Source organism: Apis cerana, linkage group LG15, assembly GCF_029169275.1.
Source record: "Apis cerana isolate GH-2021 linkage group LG15, AcerK_1.0, whole genome shotgun sequence".
Lineage (NCBI taxonomy): Eukaryota > Metazoa > Arthropoda > Insecta > Hymenoptera > Apidae > Apis > Apis cerana.
The window spans coordinates 7,986,859-8,008,792 of record NC_083866.1 but is presented as its reverse complement, the minus strand read 5'-3'; the positions used below and the strand labels follow the sequence as shown (position 1 = coordinate 8,008,792).

The 21,934-nt window shown below is 32.2% G+C and overlaps 4 protein-coding genes across 7 annotated transcripts in view; 2 read left to right on the top strand and 2 right to left on the bottom strand.

The window, feature by feature from the left end:
- Positions 1 to 4,967, top strand: part of LOC108001185 (disintegrin and metalloproteinase domain-containing protein 10) — a 119,908-nt gene extending 114,941 nt beyond the window's left edge. For 2 of the 4 annotated variants that reach the window (XM_062086017.1, XM_062086019.1), the window contains exon 15: positions 251 to 4,967. In XM_062086017.1, coding sequence (XP_061942001.1) covers positions 251 to 414 — 164 coding nt within the window. In that variant the 3' untranslated portion in view covers positions 415 to 4,967. The remainder of the gene's footprint in view (positions 1 to 250) is intronic. The other 2 variants (XM_062086020.1, XM_062086018.1) reach the window with 2 other exon arrangements.
- A 131-nt stretch (positions 4,968 to 5,098) lies between these two features.
- On the bottom strand, positions 5,099 to 9,379 carry LOC108001136 (membrane-associated protein Hem). The gene is made up of 2 exons (XM_017062003.3): positions 9,219 to 9,379; positions 5,099 to 9,135 (listed from the first exon to the last, which is right to left on the bottom strand). Exon 2 carries the CDS (start codon positions 9,001 to 9,003, stop codon positions 5,635 to 5,637), a length of 3,369 nt encoding a protein of 1,122 aa, XP_016917492.2. The 5' UTR covers positions 9,004 to 9,135; positions 9,219 to 9,379; the 3' UTR covers positions 5,099 to 5,634.
- Positions 9,380 to 12,265: 2,886 nt separating this feature from the next.
- LOC108001288 (uncharacterized) lies at positions 12,266 to 17,518 on the bottom strand. The gene is made up of 4 exons (XM_017062239.3): positions 17,376 to 17,518; positions 16,884 to 17,199; positions 12,885 to 16,751; positions 12,266 to 12,762 (listed from the first exon to the last, which is right to left on the bottom strand). The coding sequence occupies exons 1-4, from the start codon at positions 17,495 to 17,497 to the stop codon at positions 12,436 to 12,438; spliced, it is 4,632 nt and encodes a 1,543-aa protein (XP_016917728.2). The 5' UTR covers positions 17,498 to 17,518; the 3' UTR covers positions 12,266 to 12,435.
- Positions 17,433 to 21,831, top strand: LOC108000276 (MORN repeat-containing protein 5). Its single transcript, XM_017060520.3, is given in 7 exon segments — positions 17,433 to 17,567; positions 17,728 to 17,815; positions 20,092 to 20,213; positions 20,844 to 21,030; positions 21,183 to 21,342; positions 21,435 to 21,604; positions 21,684 to 21,831. Coding segments are annotated over 5 exon segments (780 nt in total). The 5' UTR covers positions 17,433 to 17,567; positions 17,728 to 17,815; positions 20,092 to 20,098.
- The last annotated feature ends 103 nt before the right edge of the window (positions 21,832 to 21,934 follow it).

Genomic DNA, 21,934 nt, shown 5'->3' with positions numbered 1-21,934 from the left:
CGCATAATCATCTCAATCGTATCTTTGAGAAATAGAAATATGGCTTTTGGATGACGAATTTGATTGAGTAGAAGTATCTTGGTTGATGATTAAAATACTAGAAGTGCATGATTAATATATACTACTCCACCATTTCCACAATGTAGTCAACAGTGACTAATCTAGTACATCTCGGTACATTGGTTGTTTCATTCGCTTCGATATTTCTATTTTTTTTTTTTACGATTGAATTACTTTTCTAAATTGTAAGCAGGCTATCGCTCGGTTCCCACAGCTAGTGCGCCACCCAGTAGCAGCGCAGCACCCAACTACGCCCGGTCCAACCATCCCGAATTGTACGCCGGCGCCTATTCGGGCTCCGGGGGAGGGGGGAGGGCCTCAGCCTACGAGATGAGGCATCACAACAAGGTGTGACGATCCTAGAGAACTGCAACCAAGAACAAGGGACGGTCTCGACGTTGCACCGTAAATTGTTCTCTTGTTTAATGCCAAACTGTGAAACGAGCCGATCCACCCGACACATCTTATACATCTCCTCTCAAGATCAAGATCGAGATCAATGGAAGGAATATCCACTACGACGTAATCGAATATATTTGAAAGTATCGAAGATCTACGTTCTCATTTCAAGTAAACTCGCGCAAAGGGACTACTGGTTCGGAATTGTATAAATTGGTGAAGTGTATTATATATATATGATCAATGGTGATATATCGAGACTTCTCGTTTGACGTTGATTTTTTTTTCTTTTTTATCGGCAAAGTATGTACAAGGACATCGACGTTGCGGGGGAAAAAAAACGAAACGAATGAACAGCGTTGTGAACGTGATAGATCGTAAAATTCAAAAAAATCGTTAAAAGACTAAAAATATTATCGTACGATTTTATGTAAACTCGTCTTTTTAAATGTTTCCTGCAAATTCCTTCGTGTTGCCAATAAGTATTTTTCACGATCAAAATTGCGAAGCTTTTTTAAGACAAACTTCTTCTTATTATGCCCACGAAATTCTTCGATATAAACGTCAACCAAACCGAATCAAACCGAATTATACGGAGATTTATTTCTTGTGGACAACGCTGGATTGCGGTAATATATTGAACGCAACGTATTTTTGTCGTTCGATATTAAGAACATTTATATGGCCAAGGTTGCATAGTAGTGTTTACGCCTCGATTTCTTGTGATGAAGTCGAATTGCGTGTTTTTCGCTTCGGAAAGCGTATACTTTTATACTTGGAGACTGTTGGTTAGAAGAGAAAGGGAAGTTCAAAGGGAGGACGGAGACGACAATATATATTTGGAATAAGTGTTAGAATGATAATCGTAATTTTTGAAAAGCTCCCATTGAACATACCTTGTGCCTTTTAACTCATATACGCAATTGTTATCTACGTTATTCTATGTATAGTACGAGATTTTAAAAGATATTTTTTTTTTTTTTTTTTATTTCAAAGTTCTTCCACCAAATGGATGTGCTTTTATTCAAAGTTAAGTTTCGATTATATTAATACTTTATATTAATTAAATAAGTAAATAATAATTAATTAAGTAATGCCAAAATATTTAATACGATTTTTTAATGCACTTATACATATATATATATATATTTATAAATATAAATATATATGTATAAATTATAATATATAAGCATTATTTAATTTAAACCTAAAAATCTTTAAATATTTTACATCACTTTAAAATTTATATTTTAATTATACATCACCGCTTTCCGCAGCGAAAAAACGCGTTTACCATTACCAAACTATTGCAGGTCATTTACTTGATCTCTACCATTGTAGCATAATAATTAATAATATTAAATATTCTTATACTAATTTTTATTAGCCAATTGAAATGAGCAAAGAGATTATGAACATGAGAGAAAAAGTATGGACAAAAAAGTTTTTATAGCGATATTTCATTAATGATTATTCCAAATGTGAATAATGTGGAACAATATCGATTTTATTATATAATTATGCTGATTATTATTATTATTAATTATTACTATTATTATTATTATTATTATTATTATTATTATTATTAATTATTATTATTATGGCTATTATTATTATTAATTAGTTATCTATTGCAAATGATAATTTATCTCCGCTATCGCGAATGTTATAAGTTATATTTATATATGGTTTTTTTTTTAATTTACAATTAATCAGGGGGCTGTACCGTAAACGCGCTTTAACGAAATGGCGCATAGCGGACCAAAGACGAGCCCTCCTTTCGAGATGTAAAACATGTTTTTAATATACATGGGCTCAAGCAGCATATTTGTACACTGCTGCATACTCGTATATGCCACACGGAGAAATTCGCACGTGCCCAGCAGCACAGAATCGTATTAAATCGTAATAAGCGATATATATACACTTCCTTTTTTGAAACGCCAAAATATTATATGTGATCGACTGAATTTTTTTACTCGTCCCTCGTGTCGTACCTTCTTGCGCTAAATTTTATCCAGTTCTTTCCATGCGTTTCTTCATCCGGGGCAAGATGCAAATCATCGATGATTATCATTACGAAATCATTACGAATTAGTGATATTATAATAATGTTCAATATCCGGCATTCTTTTTTTTTTTTTTTTTTATTTCTCTCCGATATTTTTGATAATACTCTTAGTCTTAGCGTGTTATACGTATTTCCCATTTTTTCTCGTTCAACGTGTCGTTAAAAAAAAAAAAAAGAAATGTCATTATATACTGTTCAACATTATGGCAGCTAGTTTACACACTACACACGGAGGCATAGATTTTATTTAGAGACGATGATCCAGAAAATTTAACAAGTTTTAAAGTATCTAGTTAGTGCAAGACGCGAAAGGAATATTGAACAGGGATAAAGAAATAAAAAAAAAAAAAAAAAAACAAGGAGGTGTCTGCCAAATCGCAGAAAAAAAAATACGAGTTTGCGGATCATGTGGAAATGTACAATAGTCGCAATGTGATTATTATAAAAGTGGATCATACGAAAGCTGATATGCGAGAGACATATGTGAGAAAGCGGAAGAGAAGGCAAAGAGAAAGCGAAGAAAAGATTAGGAAAGAGTAACGGGCGTGAAAGAATTAAAAGAGAGAGTATTAAACTGTGTGCATACATTGATATTATATATATATATATATGAAACATAAACGATATATATATATATACATAAACGATAATTATATAACCATACGAATGGTAAAGCGAATACAAAAAAAAAAAAAATACTTGTTTTTATATCAAATCTGTATTATAGCGAAATATTATCTTGTATTTTGTAATCGGGACGGAAGTTATAAGGATGATGAACGAATGCCTGTAAGTGAGTGTAATCGAGCCCTTAGGTTTTTAAGGCGATGACTTTTAGCGACGATCCAGCGTGGACCGATATGGATCGTTCGATAATAGATTATTTAAGAAGTTTTGAAGTTTCTTGCATTATAGATGCAACGGGATTCCGTTTGGTCCCATTCGTAATCGCTCGTCCGTTCGTTATACAATTTAATGTTGTATTATTTCTATATATACATATATATATATATATATATATGATTTGATATAACGATGTTTCATGGTATAATGAATATAATCCATGAGTACGATTTACTGCCATTCGTAGTAATGCAAGTAGCGAAAAAAGAAAAATTTATCGAATAAATTTTTTAATATATTAACTACGTAAAATCTATTTCGTGAAAAAGTATTAGGATTAACATGATTTGAGTATCATTTTGATGGTATTACGATGAAACGATTATTTATTATTTTTTTTGATACAAGCTTAATAAATTTTTCCTGAAGATCAGGTATATCGACTGCCATTTAATTAACAATCGTTATAACAAATAGATAACAAATTTTACTCTGTAGAAAAATCGATTGATTTTTTTAATATTGTTCATAATTATTCTTGCTTCCATTTCACTGCCATTGAAAATTTTTTGACTGAATATAAGATCAAAATAAAAAACAAGGAATAGAGGCATTGTTTAGGAAAAAAAAAAAAAGCCTAAAACGAGCGTAGAATGGGGCCAACCATTCTAGTATCTAGTTGACGAAAACGTTGCTTGCCCGTACCGAGAAGAGTATAACGATTCGAAAAGCAAAAGTACGTTTTCATTCATTCATTATTTGTCCCCGAGAAGTCTCTACTACATATGCTTAAGCTTATTTGTTTCTGCGCTGTCTGGATTAAGATTCGCATTCTACTATTATTATTCGATAATCGTGCATTTTTCTGCACATTTTGTGATAAACATAGTTTCTGTGGCACGAGTTAAATCTTCTTCGATTTAAAAGAAGATACGAATTTTTTGCAAAAAAAAAAAAAGTCAACATCTTCGAAGTACCTATCTTAATCCAGACGTGCGTCACCGTGACGCAATGCACACTACTTTATCACTTGTACATAATGTTAGTAAGGAAGAAACAAAAAGAAATCGAAGATTATATTTTTTCTATCGATCCAAAAATGTGGTGACCTATCAACATCGTGCATCCAAGATTAGTTTCATCTACGTTAGATACTTCATGTCCGTTCCGATTTGATTTTTAACTAACACATAATATCATCTAGTTTCATCAAGAAATCGGTAATATTGTATGTATAAAGTGTTGCTTGGATATCACAAAAATCACCAAGTTGCCTTTATGTTTTATGTGCCGTAGTGTTTCCGTTTCGTCGTTTTTAATTCATTCACAGACAATTTTTAAGCTTTATGTTTGAATTTTAATCATAAGTTTTATTAAGCATGATACTGACCAATCGCCTGAACATTGCTTCAGACCACCACTCTCTCTTTTTCCCCAAATGTCTAGAACGCGGCGAGTGTTTTAAGAATATTATAAATAAAAGGAATCTGATTGTGAAACTCTTGTGTTATGTTAATGTGATTAAAAAGAAAAAAAAGGAAAAAAAGAAAAAAAACATTGTAAAGAACTAAATAAAGCATACATTTTACATTTACATAATGACACTTTTCGCTCTTTTCCTTCTTGTTCGAGTAAAATTTAAATAAACTTATAAAATAAAATAACATTCTTGTGCTTATTCTCTTATTTATAATAATACATAGAGAGGGTAATGTATAAATACAATTTATAGATACTTTTATTTATTTTATAAACTATTGTAAAAGTTACAATTGTACATTAGAAAATGCAGATAGAATAATACCTATTTTACGATAAGTGTGTATTTCGATTCATGGATAACATTTTACAATTTACCTGTAATACAAAACGTTCTTTACATACAGATGATGTATAATAGAATACTGAAAAAGTGTATTACAGTAAATAGTTTATATTCTAAGCCAGGTATCAAATATGAAAGATGATATTGCTCTATACAAAATGCATTATTTCAAATAAATTAGCGTAAACGTGTCTTTTCAGATCTTTAAATACATTCCAAAAAGACATATTTCGAATTCGATATCCGAAGAATTCGATTTAAAGCAGCATACAAAAAATATTATTAATTATATTTCTTATAAATAGAATGTTTTGCCACTTTCATCGCTTTCTTTTTGAATAGTTAATAAAAAATGCTTTTCCATGTTTAATATAATGGACGTAAAAAAAATGGCCCTGAGTGGCAAGCTAAAAATGCATATTTTTCATCGATAGTTTTATGGCTGTGAATGTTCGAGTTTGTATACATCATGATATGCATTACGTATTAGTGCATATGGAAAACAGCTTTCCAACAGATCCATCGTTAAAAATGGAGATTCTTGAACTATTTGATCCAACAAAAGATATACGGATTCCCTGTTTTTAATTGCCTCTTTGTCTGCCTCTTGTCCTAGTCTGAGTAAGCTGGAAGATGCTAAAGCAAGAAATTCTTTCATTCGATCTTCTATATCATTTTGCCCGCATATAGTAAATAATGCACCGAAAATATTATTTATCGCAGTAGCCATACAATGTATGTTATTAGAATGCCCTTCTAAAGATGCCCGATAAAAAGAATTCTCATTTCGAGCTAATTTTGGAATAGAAACAGCCACGAAAACCATCAATAAACATACGAGTAAATGTTCATCTTCGTCTACTTCAGATTTTTGGCTTCTTAATGCTGCGGTTAACGTTGGATCAACTTTGCACGTTAAACCCGCTGCAGACGTCATTTCTGAAACGACGCGCATGGGATCACCAGATGGTAAATGATGTCGAAAATCTAGGATTGAACTTAAAAGAAACGGTATACGTTCTTCCAAGACATCGACCAATGCAGATTGTGCTAATTGTCTGAAACTTAGAATTACACCTATAATTGTAACTCGTTGCAACACGTTATCCACTTGTTGCAATTTTTTAAATTGTTCTTTCATTACTTCTGGTTTATCAAAATTCGTTCTCAATGCAATAAGAACGTCTTTGTTTCCAGCAACTAATTTTTTTAATTGTTGTACTTGACTGGCTATATGCCACATTAAATTTTCATTCAACATTTTCATACCATATGGTCCAATTAATTCGGCTAATGCTCTTAATTCATTAATATCAGAAAATTCCTCTGCATTAAAAGGGATTGCTCCTTCTACAGATAAACTAACAAATGCTCTTTGATTGCTAGAATAACAAATATTTCCCGCGCTAACTCGTCTTAATAAAACATCTGAATACCATTGTGTGTATAAAGCAGCAATAGTCTTATCACCATGACTATCTAATTCTTGAGTTTGTTGAAGAAGCGCATTATTAAATACACGCGTAATATCTATATGCACGTAATTTTCAACTGTTTGAAGAACATTCATATAAGATCTAACACTAACAAAGAGTTCTGATGGTTTAGCTATTTCACTAGTATCTGAATTGTACATGACCATACCAACAAGTGCTCTGGCAAATCTTGATTCTAAATGCTGATGTAGATACTCTCTTGGTGCAAAAGTATACTCCCACACATTAATAGTAGGGCAATAATTAATGGCATAACATAATTCTGTTAATGCCATGTGAAGTTTGTCCATTGTTGTAAGTTCTTCTCTAGTTTTTCTATAACTTTCTATACCAGGTTTATGAATTTCATACATATTCTTCTTATTTTTATCTTTCTTCTTTCGATTTACAACCTGAGAGATTAATAATGCACAATGTTTTGGCAATAATTTGTCACTCATATTACATTGCTCATCACAGATAGTTGTAATAATATTCTTAGCTTCTTTGGCCATTTCATCCAGAAACATATTGACAACGGATAGACTTCTTTCTCGAATATGATGACGTTCTTCTGGACATAATTCATGTGTGCAACTTTGAAAGTGACTACATATTAGAGGAAATGCAACAATATACCTATTTTGGGCAGGAAATTCTAAACACATGTGAAATTGATCTTCAAATACTTTGCTATAGAAACAAAAAATTGACAAATCAGATGTTTCAACTAGCATTTCATCCAAGTTATCTACCATTTTAGTATGAAATATTACAGTATCCATAAAAGCTGCTAATTCTCTATTATCAGCTAAATTCATATTACATTTTGCAATAGACATATATGCTTGCAATCTGAACCAATCTAATCTAAATGCACGAAAATCAAATAGTTCATTATCTTCCACTTGCTTCACTGTTAGACTAGCTATCTTTGAACACATATCACTAAGAATTGCTCCTTCATCTTCTGGACAAGCTGGAAGATTTTGTATCATTTGATCTAGAGCAGGTGCATCAAATCCTGATAAAAATTGTACATAATACCTCTGAAGTACTTGAGAATATTTTTTCACTAATGCTCTTAATTCTTCACAATGAAACAATAATTCTGGTAATTGACGGTCCACTAAATCTTCTCCTCCTCTTCCTTTACCTTTTCCTTGTGTTGGAGGATTAACACCATGTCTCAAAAGCCATAAAACTTCATCTCTGGCATGAGAAAGTCCCATCAAAACCAAAAGTGCTTTTGGTCCCAAAAGACCAGGTTGATCGGTTAAAATCAAACCCAATTCTTTCAATGCAGTCCTTAAAAACTTCCTTCTTTCCCTATGTCTATAACCAGCTTTTTGCACTGCTTGATTGTAACATTCTTTCACTTCAGATACCCTTTTACTATATCCTTTTATGCTTTCAAAAAATGTTTGTATATATTGATGTATGTAAATTACTTCATCTCTGAATAAAGCCAGCACCCAGCCTGATTCTAAAGCTGTGGTCCACAATTTACTGGGCTGTTCCTGATTTAAAAACGAATGACACAAAGTAAAACCTAAAATAACCCATCTTTCTATTCTATCTAAACTTAAGGTTTCACAAGACATTGTGTCTGTTGCTGCTGCTTTAAGTATTTGTCCAGGACTTCCAACAAGACTAAGCTTTTGATCTGCTCTCCATGTATCTGCAGACAAATTTCTTTCAGGATATATAGGCCACAATGAAATGAGAGCAGTCTTTAATAATTTAGAATGAGGAACAAATTCTTCCGAAAGTTTTTTTAATGGTGCATCATAATCCATAATCATTTGGCCCAAACGAGGAAAGCTAGGATCAGATTGACTATGTACCATTTCATGGGCTGCGTTAAATAACCCTAATACTGCTTTACGATCCTCTACTTGTGATAAAAGTATCATTAAACTGATGTATGTAACAACAAGATCCAAATAACCTTTTGTTAAATCAAAATTTATTGTAATATCCATATGTACTCCACAAGCATCCATTGTGGTTAAAAGCTCGCAAACATTATCTTTGAAATCAAGCAAATCAACGAAAGTATAATAATATAGAGATAAAGATTTAATGATTTCATTGCGAAGATTTGTAATTGTTTGGAGACCTTTAACATCAATATTAGGAAACTTTCTAACTATTGTCTTGATAGAAGATTCTAAACTTTTATCCGAAAGGAATGCAGGTTTTGACTTTGCATCACCACATGCCTTTTTTATATTATAAATTCGAGTTAACATTCCAATACCTCTGTCATTTAAAATAGTTAACTTTTCAGCTAACTTTTGTTGACTAGGTACTATAGGTCGTGCCATGTTTCTATTGTATTAGTTTTTATAAAGTCAGCATAACTTATTTACTTCTGTACCTTTAAATGACAGGGGACCCCACCCCTGGGGGTAATTTACTTTTACCGGATACGCCTAAAATAGAATAACTTTGTTCTCCTACAAAAAAAATATTATGTCATATTTATCATATTCTCTTATAAAAAAAAACAATGTCTGACTTTTATTAAAACGAATCTTACCTTTCCTGCATTTACATGTTTAATATGAGTCGATGACACAATAGAAAGAGATTTCTGTGTACGTCGAGTATCACATGAAGTATCATTCTTTTAGTGAACAGTGTAGCCAATAGTTTTAGTCACCAATATTTTAAATATGACGTTATCAAATTATTAATGATTTTAAAAAATTATATACATACGTCTTATAAAATAAAACAATTATTCTTAAGAAAGAACTTTTACATTCATCAAAACACATTATTGAAATTAAAATATTTATATAAAATATTATGCAAATCAAATTTTTTGACATGAACTAGATATAAAATAGATCTATGTAACAGATATTTGAAATTTACTTCTTGAACATACATGTTATATATTTATAAGATTGTATGAAAATTTAATAACTTGGAGAGAGAGCAGAGCGAAAATTTCGTTTATTCTATTCTGATTACACTTATGAATATTTATAAAATGTATGACATATATATGAAAATATAAAATTATACGTGAAATATATGTATCACATATAGAAATACTTCAAATATATAGCAAAAATTTATAATATATAAAAAAATTAATTTATATATTATAAAAAATCTATATAAATTATATATATGTTATATTTATTCTTAATATATATTAATATTCATTTTTTTTTATTATTTCTTTTTTCTCTATCCATTTCCACTTATAGACGTTATAATTTTAAAACTATAATAAATAATTTAACGTCTTTTTTTATTTCTACAATTATTTTCGAAGAAGTAGATTTTGTGGATAAGTTAGACAACAATCAAATTTTCGACATCAACGCCATCTCGCGTTTGGATCACTGAAGCTTCGATTTGTTATTAGCATAACAGAATAACCAAAGAGGTATTGTAAGTCATAAAGAAGGAAAGCAACATTGTGTGAGAAGGATAGAGATATTTTGAATATGCCATATAGAAAATTCATTAATTATTCATTTCCTACACAAAATTTCTGAACTTTTAAACTTGGATCTTAAAGCTAGAATACTACGTAAGTTTCTTATATCATTTTTAACGTGAATTTCTATTTCATTAATTATTTATTAACAATTAATGTATCATATTATCCAATACATCGATGATGCCATATTGGAAATTAATTAATTATTCGTTTTCTAGTAAAAATTTCGATACTTTTGAGTTCGCATCTTGAAGCTAAAACTTCAAGCAAGTTTCTCATATCAATTTTAACATGAAATTTTATTCTATTGATTATTTATTAATAATTAATCATATCGAATCTATGGCAATGATATGCAATAACATTTTCGTTAATTTTTCATTGTTATAGAAATTTATTTCTAAGTATGATTATATGCATTTAAAACGTTACTTTCTCTCTTATTTTCATGTGTGAATTTTATTAATTATTTTACTATGATTGAAATAAATCGATTGTTTATTTCTGGATTACGAAAATTTGAAATACTATGATAATAATTAATAAATAATTAATGGCAAACAATTTCGTGTTAAAATTGATATGAGAAACTTGTCTGAAATTATAGTTTCAAGATATAATCTTAGAAATTCTAAAATTTTCAACAGAAAACGAGAAATTAATAAATTTTCAATATAATGTCTTCAATGTATTAGAAGATATGATGCGTTAATTGTTAATAAATAATTAATGAAACAAAAGTTCATATTAAAACTGATACGAGAAACTTGTTTATAGTTTTAGCTTAAAAATGCGAGCAAAAGTATAGAAATTTTTAGAAAAAATTTAATAGAAAACGAATAATTAATTAATTTCCAATATGGCGTCATCGATGTATTGGATAATATGATACATTAATTGTTAATAAATAATTAATGAAATAGAAATTCACGTTAAAAATGATATAAGAAACTTACGTAGTATTCTAGCTTTAAGATGCAAGTTCAAAAGTTCAGAAATTTTGTGTAGAAAATGAATAATTAATGAATTTTCTATGTGGCATATTCAAAATATCTCTATCCTTCTCACACAATGTTGTTTTCCTTCTTTATGACTTACAATACCTCTTTAATTATTCTGCTATGCTAATAACAAATCGAAGCTTTAGTGATCCAAACGCGAGATGGCGCTGATGTCAGAAACATTTTTATTAATGTCTAATCTATCAACAAAATATATTTCATCAATAATTAGAATAAAATTAAAAAAAGAAATGCAATGAATTAAATGTTAAATTTATTATATGTATATGTAATTGAGAAATTATTTAATTGGGAGTGTATGAAAAAGAAATGATAATATATAGAGAAATGAATAACAAAAAAAGAGAAATTATTTATATATATATATTTTTAACTTACATATAAAATATATATATGTAAGTATATAAAAATAGAGAGATTATATATGTGTAAAGTTTATTAAGATATGTAAAAGTTGAATTAAATATATTTTGTTGAAATTTTTAGTTAATAATTAATTAATTGAAAATAAAGTCCAGCATTTTTGTCAAACTATCTTATCATAAGAGAGGATAATATAGAATAAGAATTAAGAACTAGCGCTATCTATTGAATATTTGTGAAAAGATTATTTTAAAAAGGTATCTTTATTATTAAAGAGATGGCGCTGATGGTCAATTCTTGTACTATTTTCTCCTTTTCTTACAGTTTTTTTCCTTATCTCCTTATGTTTCATTTGCGGCACTCTCAAAATAGCCGATTTTTATCTTATTTTCATCTTTCTCACATTACACATTGTTTTCCTTGGCTATACTATAAAAAATTTATGATGTCAATATTTGAATATCTTTATCTTTTTGACTATTTTATCTTTAATTAAAAATCTTAACAAAGAATTTGTTTGTTTCAATTTTTATTTATCATAAAAATATACATTTTATACATTTATTTTATCTTCTTTTTATATATTTTATATATTTATATTCTTATATATATCATAAAGATATATATATATATATATTTTATATGTATATAAATTTTTTTTCTATATATAAGAAGTATATATATTTATATAAAACAGGTAATAATTAAAATATATACAATTTATATAAGATTTTTAAATTATTTTATTTATTGAACATGCTGGTAATTCTGAATGATTGATGAATTGATATCGATCGAAAATTTATGAATGAATGTGATGATAACAGCGAGAAATTTAATGCGATTATACATACATATACATCTGTAATACGTGAAAAAGACGCGAAATTAAGTTACATCCTACGATAAATTTATATTAGCCTAGGATTAAAACGGCCTATATGTAATATGAGGCCAGTCGGATTGTGTCGCACAAAATAAAGAAATGGTTGATCCAATTTCAATCTAGGTTTTTCCTCTGCTCTTTCAACATTTTTCGTTGTTTCCATGAATGAAATCGTGCGATAACTTTTCGATTGATCATCGATCGGTTGAATCACTTCACTACTGAATTGTTCCTCTATATTCGATACCTCGCTGTGCCGAGAATTTCGTAAAGAAGGACTTGCTGGATAAATTTCCACGTGATGTCGTCCATTAGCGATATTTTCATCGCCGCATGTACTGAACAAATTCATCTGGAAATAATATTATAACATGTACTATAACATATACCATGAAATAAGGAAATTAGGAAAAACAATTGGAAATCGTTTTATGAAACGAGTAAAAATAAAATAAAATGGAAAAAATTAATTACCTGCAAAACATCGGATAAAAACAGACGATTTCCGATTCCATTGATTCCTTTAAAATCGGCACGATTTGAAAACAATTGATCGAGTCCTAACCTCTTCAAGGCAGCGGTAGCGTTTACAATGGATCGATGACTGAATTTGGGCATTTGTAATTCAAGGCCCGTTCTAGGTATAAGAACTTTGAGCAACTTATCCCAACTTCCATCCTGAAATGCTCCTTTCATGAGTCTTTGCTCGAGGCGGTCCAAAGTGTCACCAGGTGCAGCATGACCCTGTTGACCAGGCACCAGAAACACGGTGGAAACGATTTTATCGATACCTCCAAGAGCAATTGCAGTGGCGTCTAAACTAGGTTCGTAACCCGCAAGTACGTTTGATCGCCAAACGGTGGCCGGAACAGGGATCAATTTTCTCAATCTGTGAGCGGACGAAACGGCAAAATATAATTCCCCGTCTCGACCCGTCGCACTTGCTGAACTCGTGTTACAATCCGTTTGAAATACATTTGCCGAGATAGCGGCGAGCGGCGATTTTAATGGAATCGAATTGCTCCTCATGAAATCCTTTATCCTGCCCCCGGTTTGTTTTCTAATCAGAAGATTGGTTCGTCGACGGACAAGATCGCTGATAGTGGCAAAATTCACTTCGGCCACTAATCCTTCGTAAAATTGTTGCGCTTGCTCTTTGTAGAACGGCAATAATCGTCTCACTTTGGCCTTATCCGCGAACAATTCACGTACGAAAGCCGCGTTCGCGATACCTTGATTCCTGGCTAAACTAACCGTGTCGGTCACGTTTTGAAAAGTGAGATGCGGATTGAAAGTGGCCACATTGTCGAGTCCGAGCACCTCGTTCATTTGATCAGAGGTGGAGCCTCGAGCACCGAGAAATATCATCGATAAGAGGCTGATCATACCGAACGGTGACAGAACGAGCGATCTTCCGCTATCCAAGCCGCTATTCGCTGCAATCCAAAATTTAACTGCAAGCTCGTTGCAAAGTCTGGAAAAATTTATGATGTCCACGCTTGCGTTCCTGATACTAGTATCCAATCCACCGATACTTTTCGATGCGTCTAGGGTAAATGTCGATTCCTCCATCTCATTCACGGAGGTTTTCCAAACTTCGGTTGAATTTGTTTTCGTCATAGTCGATGTTGTGATCGATAGAGGTGTGCTTTGGATTGGTTGTTGTTTCGTTGCTGCGGTTGTAACACTAACCTCTATTGGCGTTAGAGATGATGTTACTTGATGCAACGATATCCGTTGCCACGTGTTTTGTTGCGAATTTACATTCGTACTATTCATCTTACTTTGTAACATGGAACTTGTCTTCATATCGACATCACTATGTTCATTCAACTTTGTTTTATTCTCAGATTTATTACTCCAATCGGTAGTGTAGTTCATCGTTGCACTCATGGTAGTGTCTTTGTTCTCGTTTGATTCTTTAGTGATGGGATTCATAGTGGTGATTGTACTCGAAAATTGACTAGTTTCGCTTTTCAACGATACTTTTGGTATAGCGGTCGTTACGATCAGTTGAGGAATAGCGATGAAAGATTTTGTATCGTTAAAAGATAGCAAGGTGGTACTATTCCATTTAAGATCCGTATCGTTTCTTTGCTGCGTCTCTTTTTTTAAAGAATCTTGTACAATCGAATCCTTCGAATTATTCTCACTAGACGGACGCGTAGCAACTGTACTAGATTCAATTGTTACGGGACGATATGCACTTTCCTTATCATCTTCTTGTGATATTTCTGTCGCATTACTCGAATCAATCTTGGAATCGTTACTTTTCTGCGATACTTCTTCAGAAATTTTTCCAATATTTGGAATGTTAGTTTTTCCGTTACTCGGTATCGTCGTCATCTCGTCGTAAACGGGATTAAACGTATGCTCAATTGATGCACTATTTACCAACGGAGTATCAGTTTCAGATATAACAGAATTTTTAACAACAGCATCGAATGTGGATAAAGATACCGTGCTGGTGATGGTAGATTTCGTAGTAACCGATAATTCGCTTTGCGGGTGAGAAGATTCCACGTCTGTTTGTGTAACGGCCACAGTTCGATCCGTTATTCCTAACGTTGTCCCATAATCATCTTCGCGAGAGAATTCTGGCAAATTCTCCTTTGTCGTGGAGATACGTTGAATTTCGTTCTCGCTCGTCGAATTTTCTCTCGTTGCATTATTCGTATCGCCTGGGATAATCGAGGATAACTGTGAAACATCTGCCGAAACATCTGTCGAATTGATCCTTTGAGGAGATAACGACGTTATCGACTCGTCACCGTTCAAATTGAATAAATTCAGATTAGTAATAAGAGCGCTAGCTACGGTGTTAGCTAAGAGATTCTCCGTCAAATCGTTCGGCAAAGTGAACGACTCGGTCATGATTTTATTCGTTTCGGTCGGAGCGGTGTGAAGTATATTCTCGATTATCTCGACAGGTCGCAGGAGATTAAAATCGGTTACTGCACTCTCGTTCATCGTCGATTTCGTAATATTTGAATTGTCTGAGTGAACATTGGGAGTGACGGTTTGCATAATATCGGATTTCGTCACGATATCGGAATCTGTATCGGCCATCTGTAGATCCGTCGTATTCGTCGGTACGATCGAAGGGGACGAAACGTTCTCTCCATCGATTTTTAACGTCATCATTGTCGTCGTTTCTTGAATACGTTCCTCGAACGTATCATTTCCATCTTTCGAATATTCGCCGATAACGGATGGACGTGTCGTTTTCTGAACGATGGCAAATGTGGTACATTTGAAAGGATCGTTGCACGCCTCCTTCTCACCAGAAATCGATTCGAATTCATCATCGGAGGACGAAGAAGGAACCCTTTCGAAGATTTGACCGATTATATTTGACAACGAGTCTAATATTTCCGTAGACTGGATCGATCCGTCGATTGTTGGATCGCTCGTCGCCGGTTTCGTTATCATCGTCTCCTGTGCAATCGACGATTCTGTCGATTGCGAACTCGTTTCGTTGTATCTGTTCGTAGAAGAAGAAAAAGCATTCGACGGCAACGTCGTGAAAGCTTCGTCCGTGATCGATGTTTGAACTTGATTCATGGACGGTGTTCCCATTTTCGATGGAACATCGCTTATCGGTTTTATTTTCGTTTTCGTTGCCAGCAAATCGACACTATCCGTAACTCCGTCGATAACCGTGGAATCGTTTTTCGAATCTAACGCTTCGTTCGTAGACTCGTGGTAATCATTTTTACTGGATTCGGAAGAAGTTGAAGGCGCTGAGGTGCTGATCGTCGTTGACTTTGTGACAATTACAGTATTCACAGGCGCCAAATTCTCTTCGTCGTCGATCTTTTCTTCCAATGACGGTACAATTTCAGTCAGCTTGTGGAGAGCGGGAGTCTGAGCGGTAGTATATCGGGAAATCAGATCGGCATCTTGTTCGGTCGTGATCACGGACACCGGTATCATTAATTTCTCCGTGTAAGAGATCTCTGTCGTCGGTTCTAGTTTGATCGCCGTTGACTGTTGCGTTTTGTTCCTTTCATTTTTAACGATCGCCCCTTCGACGTGCTTGACATCCTCCGATAACGCAACTTCGATCGTGGTATTAGATTTCGACGAGACCGAAGACGATTCATTGCGGACAACATGATGATACACGGATGACGTTGGCCTCGCTGTTGGCCTCTCGGCGTGATGATTTTCCTCCACCTTATTTCCATACTTGTCACCAGCCAATATGGCGGGTAAAATATTGCTCCACTCGACGTTCACCTTTTCTGGGATCACCGGATGGGAACCGGTGAGGGTCGATAATGGTTTACCCATGGCGCTTTTCAGTACGCTTTGCACCTTTTCCACAACATCCATTACCTGAAAAAAATAATTTCCAAGTACGATTATAACGTTACATTGTTCATAGACGCGGGAGAAAGTGGAAATGTCACTCGTCCCTTTATTCTTAATTTTTATTTCTTCATTAATCATCGATAATAATTAACCGACCTTCTTCCCTCCCGTAAGGATATCCTCAGCCTTCTGGGGCTCTTGAATCCCCACGTTAGAATGATCCGGGCCCCCGCTCGCGATCAACGATTGAATCTCTTGCATCGTCATTTGCCTCGTGATCATATCTCCTTTCTCGTTGTACGTGTAAAATTGAAATCCGTCGGGCTTCAACAAATTAGCAGGGGAGGGCGGCAATCGATAGAGGTTGGCGCCGATCGACGCTGGTGATCTGTTCACGTTTCCCATAGGTTCACGGAGGACCTCGTTCTTCCCATCTTTCGATTCTTTCAAACCCGATATCGATCTGGCCGCGCTAAAAATTGCCAACAGCTAGTGAGCACGTGATGCAATTTCTAAGAGGAATCGTCGAGTTAAATTAGAATTGCAATTCCGTTTTTATTATGTTGCGTTCAGTATTCTTCGAAGCGAATAATTCTCAGTATGCGAACGCTGAGAACACGTATTTCGTGTGTGAAACGATATACTGACCCAAATTTCGTAGGCAACAATACGGTAGCGGTTGTTTCTGGAAGTGGAGAACCCACGCTGAAACTTAAACATGCCCATAGCACGAGTGTCGTCAAAATTACATGACACGATTCCGGGGACATACTTTGAACTTATCCTCGTTCTCTCGTCTTGGGATCTGCAAGTGAAAACGAAGAAGTTAGATCGAAAAATGTAAGAGTGATTCAAAAAATTGTAAAAAAATTTAAAATCAATATATATATATATACATATATATGTAAGTATATATATGTATATATGTATATATATATATATATATATATATAGGAAAATAATTCGAAGGAAATAAATGGGAGAATTTGATTTGCTTTAGGTGAACGACCCTTCGGTTCCTTGTTACCCCCTTACGGATCATTGCCTTAACACGACGACCGGTTTTCCATCGTATTACAAATCGCTGGGTAAATGCGATTTACACGAGTGCAAGTGATGAACGAATTTCTTCGAAATGAAATCGTGAAGATAGAAAATTGTAAAAATTGTAAAAGATATTTTAATTGATTATTATTGAATTTAATCAACATCGTTGTGTTGATCCATTTTCCATAGAAACATTTTCATTCGCGAAAAATTGATACGTGTGTACGTAGATTTTTTGAAATATCGAATACACCGGCACCGACATAATGCAGAACGCAGAAAGAATTGACGCGATGAAAGATGCAGAAGCGTAGAAATTTCAACTGTCTTGAAAATATATTTCGCAGAAAGAAGAAAAGAAATTATTATTTTCTTTTTTTTTCAATGGAGACAATATTATTTCATATACTATTAATGCATTCTTTCATTTCTTTTTTATTTTTTTAATCCTTTTAATCTACTATTTTTCTCGCTTGGTCAACAACATCCATTACATTTATTAATTTTTTTCGTGTATTATGACGATACTGTTTAAAGAACAGGGAACAATTTTCAGCGAAGCCGGTTAAATGTCGAGACAATAGTTAACTACCTCGATTAAAAAATGATCAAATTAATACTTTTCCCGAAGATAAACACCATGAGAGCGTTCGACTTTTCCTCCTTCCTTTTCTCGCTCTCCACGCTTCTCTCGTTTTTTTTACGTATCTTCTGACAGCGCGCGCCGATCTGTATTTCTTCCCGTATCACCTGTCGTGTCTACTGTGTCTTCTACCTTGGACAAGCGCGTACTACGTGCTTGAATCCTTGGTTAAGACGAGTGCATCGGACTGAGAAAGAAAAGTCATCGAAGAGGGGGAACATAGTCTTCGAACGAAAAGATGGAGAAAGGGTGAACTTGGAGAGTCGAGATGTTGCTCGGAACGGTTTACGCGGGGGGACAGACGAATGTCGGGATACTACATGGGAATATATGTATATCGAAAGAAAAAGGAAGGGAGAGAAAAGAAGAAGGGATAGTATGAGGTCGAAGGACCAAGAGTTGAGTTACACGGATAATAGAAGGCATAAATCGAATAAAAGATCGAAATAGTACTTCGAATCTGTGGACCATGCATTTTTTTTAACCAAGGGAAACTATGAGATGAGCAAAAATAATTGTTTTTATGTATCATTAGCGTAAAATTATTTTTTAACATTTTTTTCAATTTTTGTTACGACATTTTATTACGTTACGGTTACAAATTTATTTGTTAATATCGACAAATATAAAATTTGATAATAAATAAAAAATTAATAGTAAAATCAAATAGTATAATATATTAGTATATTTTGTTCTAGAAATTAAGAACAATTGATAACGGTATGTCGACCGAATAAATTGTCTTCGCGATGGTAATTTATAACGTAAAAAATTTCATAGAAATTATTCGTATTTATTTAAATTATGCATACATGTAATTTTTTTTCTCTTTATTCTCTTTTTTTTATTCGCAATATTCTTATATATTTGTACTCTACGAGTACGATCACAGATTTAAACTAATTCGTTTTTATAAATATATATACTTATATATATACATATATATATATCTCATTTCTATCTACGATGAGGAACACTGACGGACGCTTAACGGTATTCGTTTATTCTACTTTTCTTTCCACACTGTTCTTCAACTGTTTTAAGAAATATTCGGCCAACTTGACCTCCGTCCAAAAATCGCAACAAGTATCGTGAGAAAAAAATGACACGCATTAATTTCAAACAAAAATTTAAATAATATAAATCATTTATATGAAATTTTTTTAAATTTTAAATCATATCATATCTTGGCTATTTATTATCAATCAATATTATAAGATATTTAACGATCACAGATAATAACGGTAATAATGTTTAAAAATCATTTTAATTAAGAAATAAAAATTAATATTAACCTGTTATTAATATTTATGAATAATAATAATTATTAAAATATTTATATTGCAAATAAATAATTTCGTAATTTTAACGATATTGTTCCTTATTAACTTCGTATCTTTCTTGAATTCAATTTTTTGTGAAAATGTATATAATTTATTGATGCATTGATTCCATATTTTTTTTTAATTATTAAATTTTGATAAAAAATATACGTTTTAATTAATCTATAAATAAATGTAACATTCTACGTAAGATTCAATGTTATCTGGATGTAATTAAACACGTTATATTATTGTGTTTTTTTTTTTTAGTATTTATATTTATGTTAATATTATATTATTTAATAAATAATTTAGAATGATCATATGATCAATAAAAATGTTAAATTTAAAGATACAACATGTACGCAAGATTCAAGAACTTAGAAGAATCGCGTTTTATCGATGGAAGCGAATATAAGGGTACTTGGAGCAAGTTTGGCATGGAAGGAGTCGGTAAATTCACCATGCCGCAGAGTTAGTATATATATCATTCTCTATCAAGAAATGTTACAGAATAATCTCGAATGCGTATTCCTTTACACCTTGCTTGAATTGTTTGAAAAAAGAAGAAAGAAAAAAAGGCAGTATAAAAGTACAAAATAATTATAACAAGAAACAAGAGATAAGTGAAATGTAAATAAAAAAAATATGATAGAAAAATATTCACAATTGAAATACAATGAATATTAAATCTTTTAGAACTTGAAATTACATTTTGTAAAATGTACACGTTAACGCCAATAATTGTGTCTAAGATATGTACATATGTATAGCATATACTGGTTTTTGAGTACAACATTGAGCATTTCTCGCGCGTAAGTCGACGCGTACCGTTATGCGACCATTTTCGTCGCTTCGTGTTCTAGAGTTCGTATGCGTTTTTCATTTACCTATAGCTCAAGTATTTTAGTCTTAAAATACATGCATTCACTATATTATAAATTTTATAAATATGCATACGCACGCACACACTTTTTCTCTTCCATTCATTTTTTTATATCGTAGTCACTAAATCTTTTAATCTCTTTCTTCTCATCTTCTTCGTTTCATTAAATGACCCCTCTATTTATTGTAATAATAATAATGAAATTATTATTACAATAGGTGCTATCTTTGAAGGAGAATTTCGCGATGATACGTTTCATGGCTATGGTAGCCTATATTGGCCTTGTGGGCAAAGAATGGATGGAATTTGGATACAAGGTGAATGTAGAGACAAGCAATATGTTTTTAACGATGGATTAAATTTTCTTGAAACTGATTGGAAGTATTGCAAATTTCCTGATAGACGGTTAGTAAACACATTGTACTTCTAAAAATATTTTTAAAGTTGAAATACTGGAAGTAAATCATCATTTTATCCTCTAAAGTGTATATCACTTTATATCACTGATAAAAAAATTAGAGATAGAATTTTACTTTCATTAAATTCAAGTCTATTAGATACCAACTGTGTCATAAATATGGATTGAAACCTGCTGGATTAACTTTACGCACGAATAATCAAGACGAATTTATCATTCCTCCTAAGTGTTACGATGCAGGCATCGGAATTTTTAACCCATCTCAGCATATTATTATTTGCTATTCAGACTTGAAAAAGGTATAATACATTCAAATAGAAATATCTGTCATAATATAATATATAATATATAATATATAATAATTCATTACAAATTCTGAAAATATTCGAAGACAATTGAGATACCAAGTATCAAATTTGCTAAGTGGATAAAAGAAAATTGTCAAAAGGCATGGTCTGAACCAACTGGAAAAAATATAAAAGCTTTCTATAAATATGATAAGAAAATTCCTTCTACATTATTACCATTTTCAAATAATTCTTTTGAACCCTGGTGGAAGAGGTACAAATAAAGATTCAATTCAATTATTAAATAATTGAAAATATTCATTTTAATTATTTCTATTCTTATTTCTTTTTAGATTAACTACTTTTCGTCAAGATTCTACCTACGAACGAAAAAAATCCTATTGTTCATGCAAAGATACAACATCAAGCGTTAAAGGAGAAAATCCCATTGAAATCCATTTGATTCAAACTAATATAGAACAAAAATAAAATACAATTTAAAAAATAAAAATTTAATAATATTTTACTCTTGCTGTAAATAAATATTTAATACTTTCTCGTTTCTGCAACAGATTAATATATTCAATTATAATTTAATTCTCTA

What these genes read in the sequence shown, in the direction of transcription:
- LOC108001136 (XM_017062003.3), bottom strand. Translation starts at nt 9,003, where the DNA reads ATGGCACGACCTATAGTACCTAGTCAACAAAAGTTAGCTGAAAAGTTA.
- LOC108001288 (XM_017062239.3), bottom strand. Translation starts at nt 17,497, where the DNA reads ATGTCCCCGGAATCGTGTCATGTAATTTTGACGACACTCGTGCTATGG. An exon ending in TTGTTGCCTACGAAATTTGG is followed by an intron (nt 17,200 to 17,375) that starts GTCAGTATATCG and finishes GGCAATTTTTAG; the next exon opens with CGCGGCCAGATCGATATCGG. An exon ending in TCCTTACGGGAGGGAAGAAG is followed by an intron (nt 16,752 to 16,883) that starts GTCGGTTAATTA and finishes TATTTTTTTCAG; the next exon opens with GTAATGGATGTTGTGGAAAA.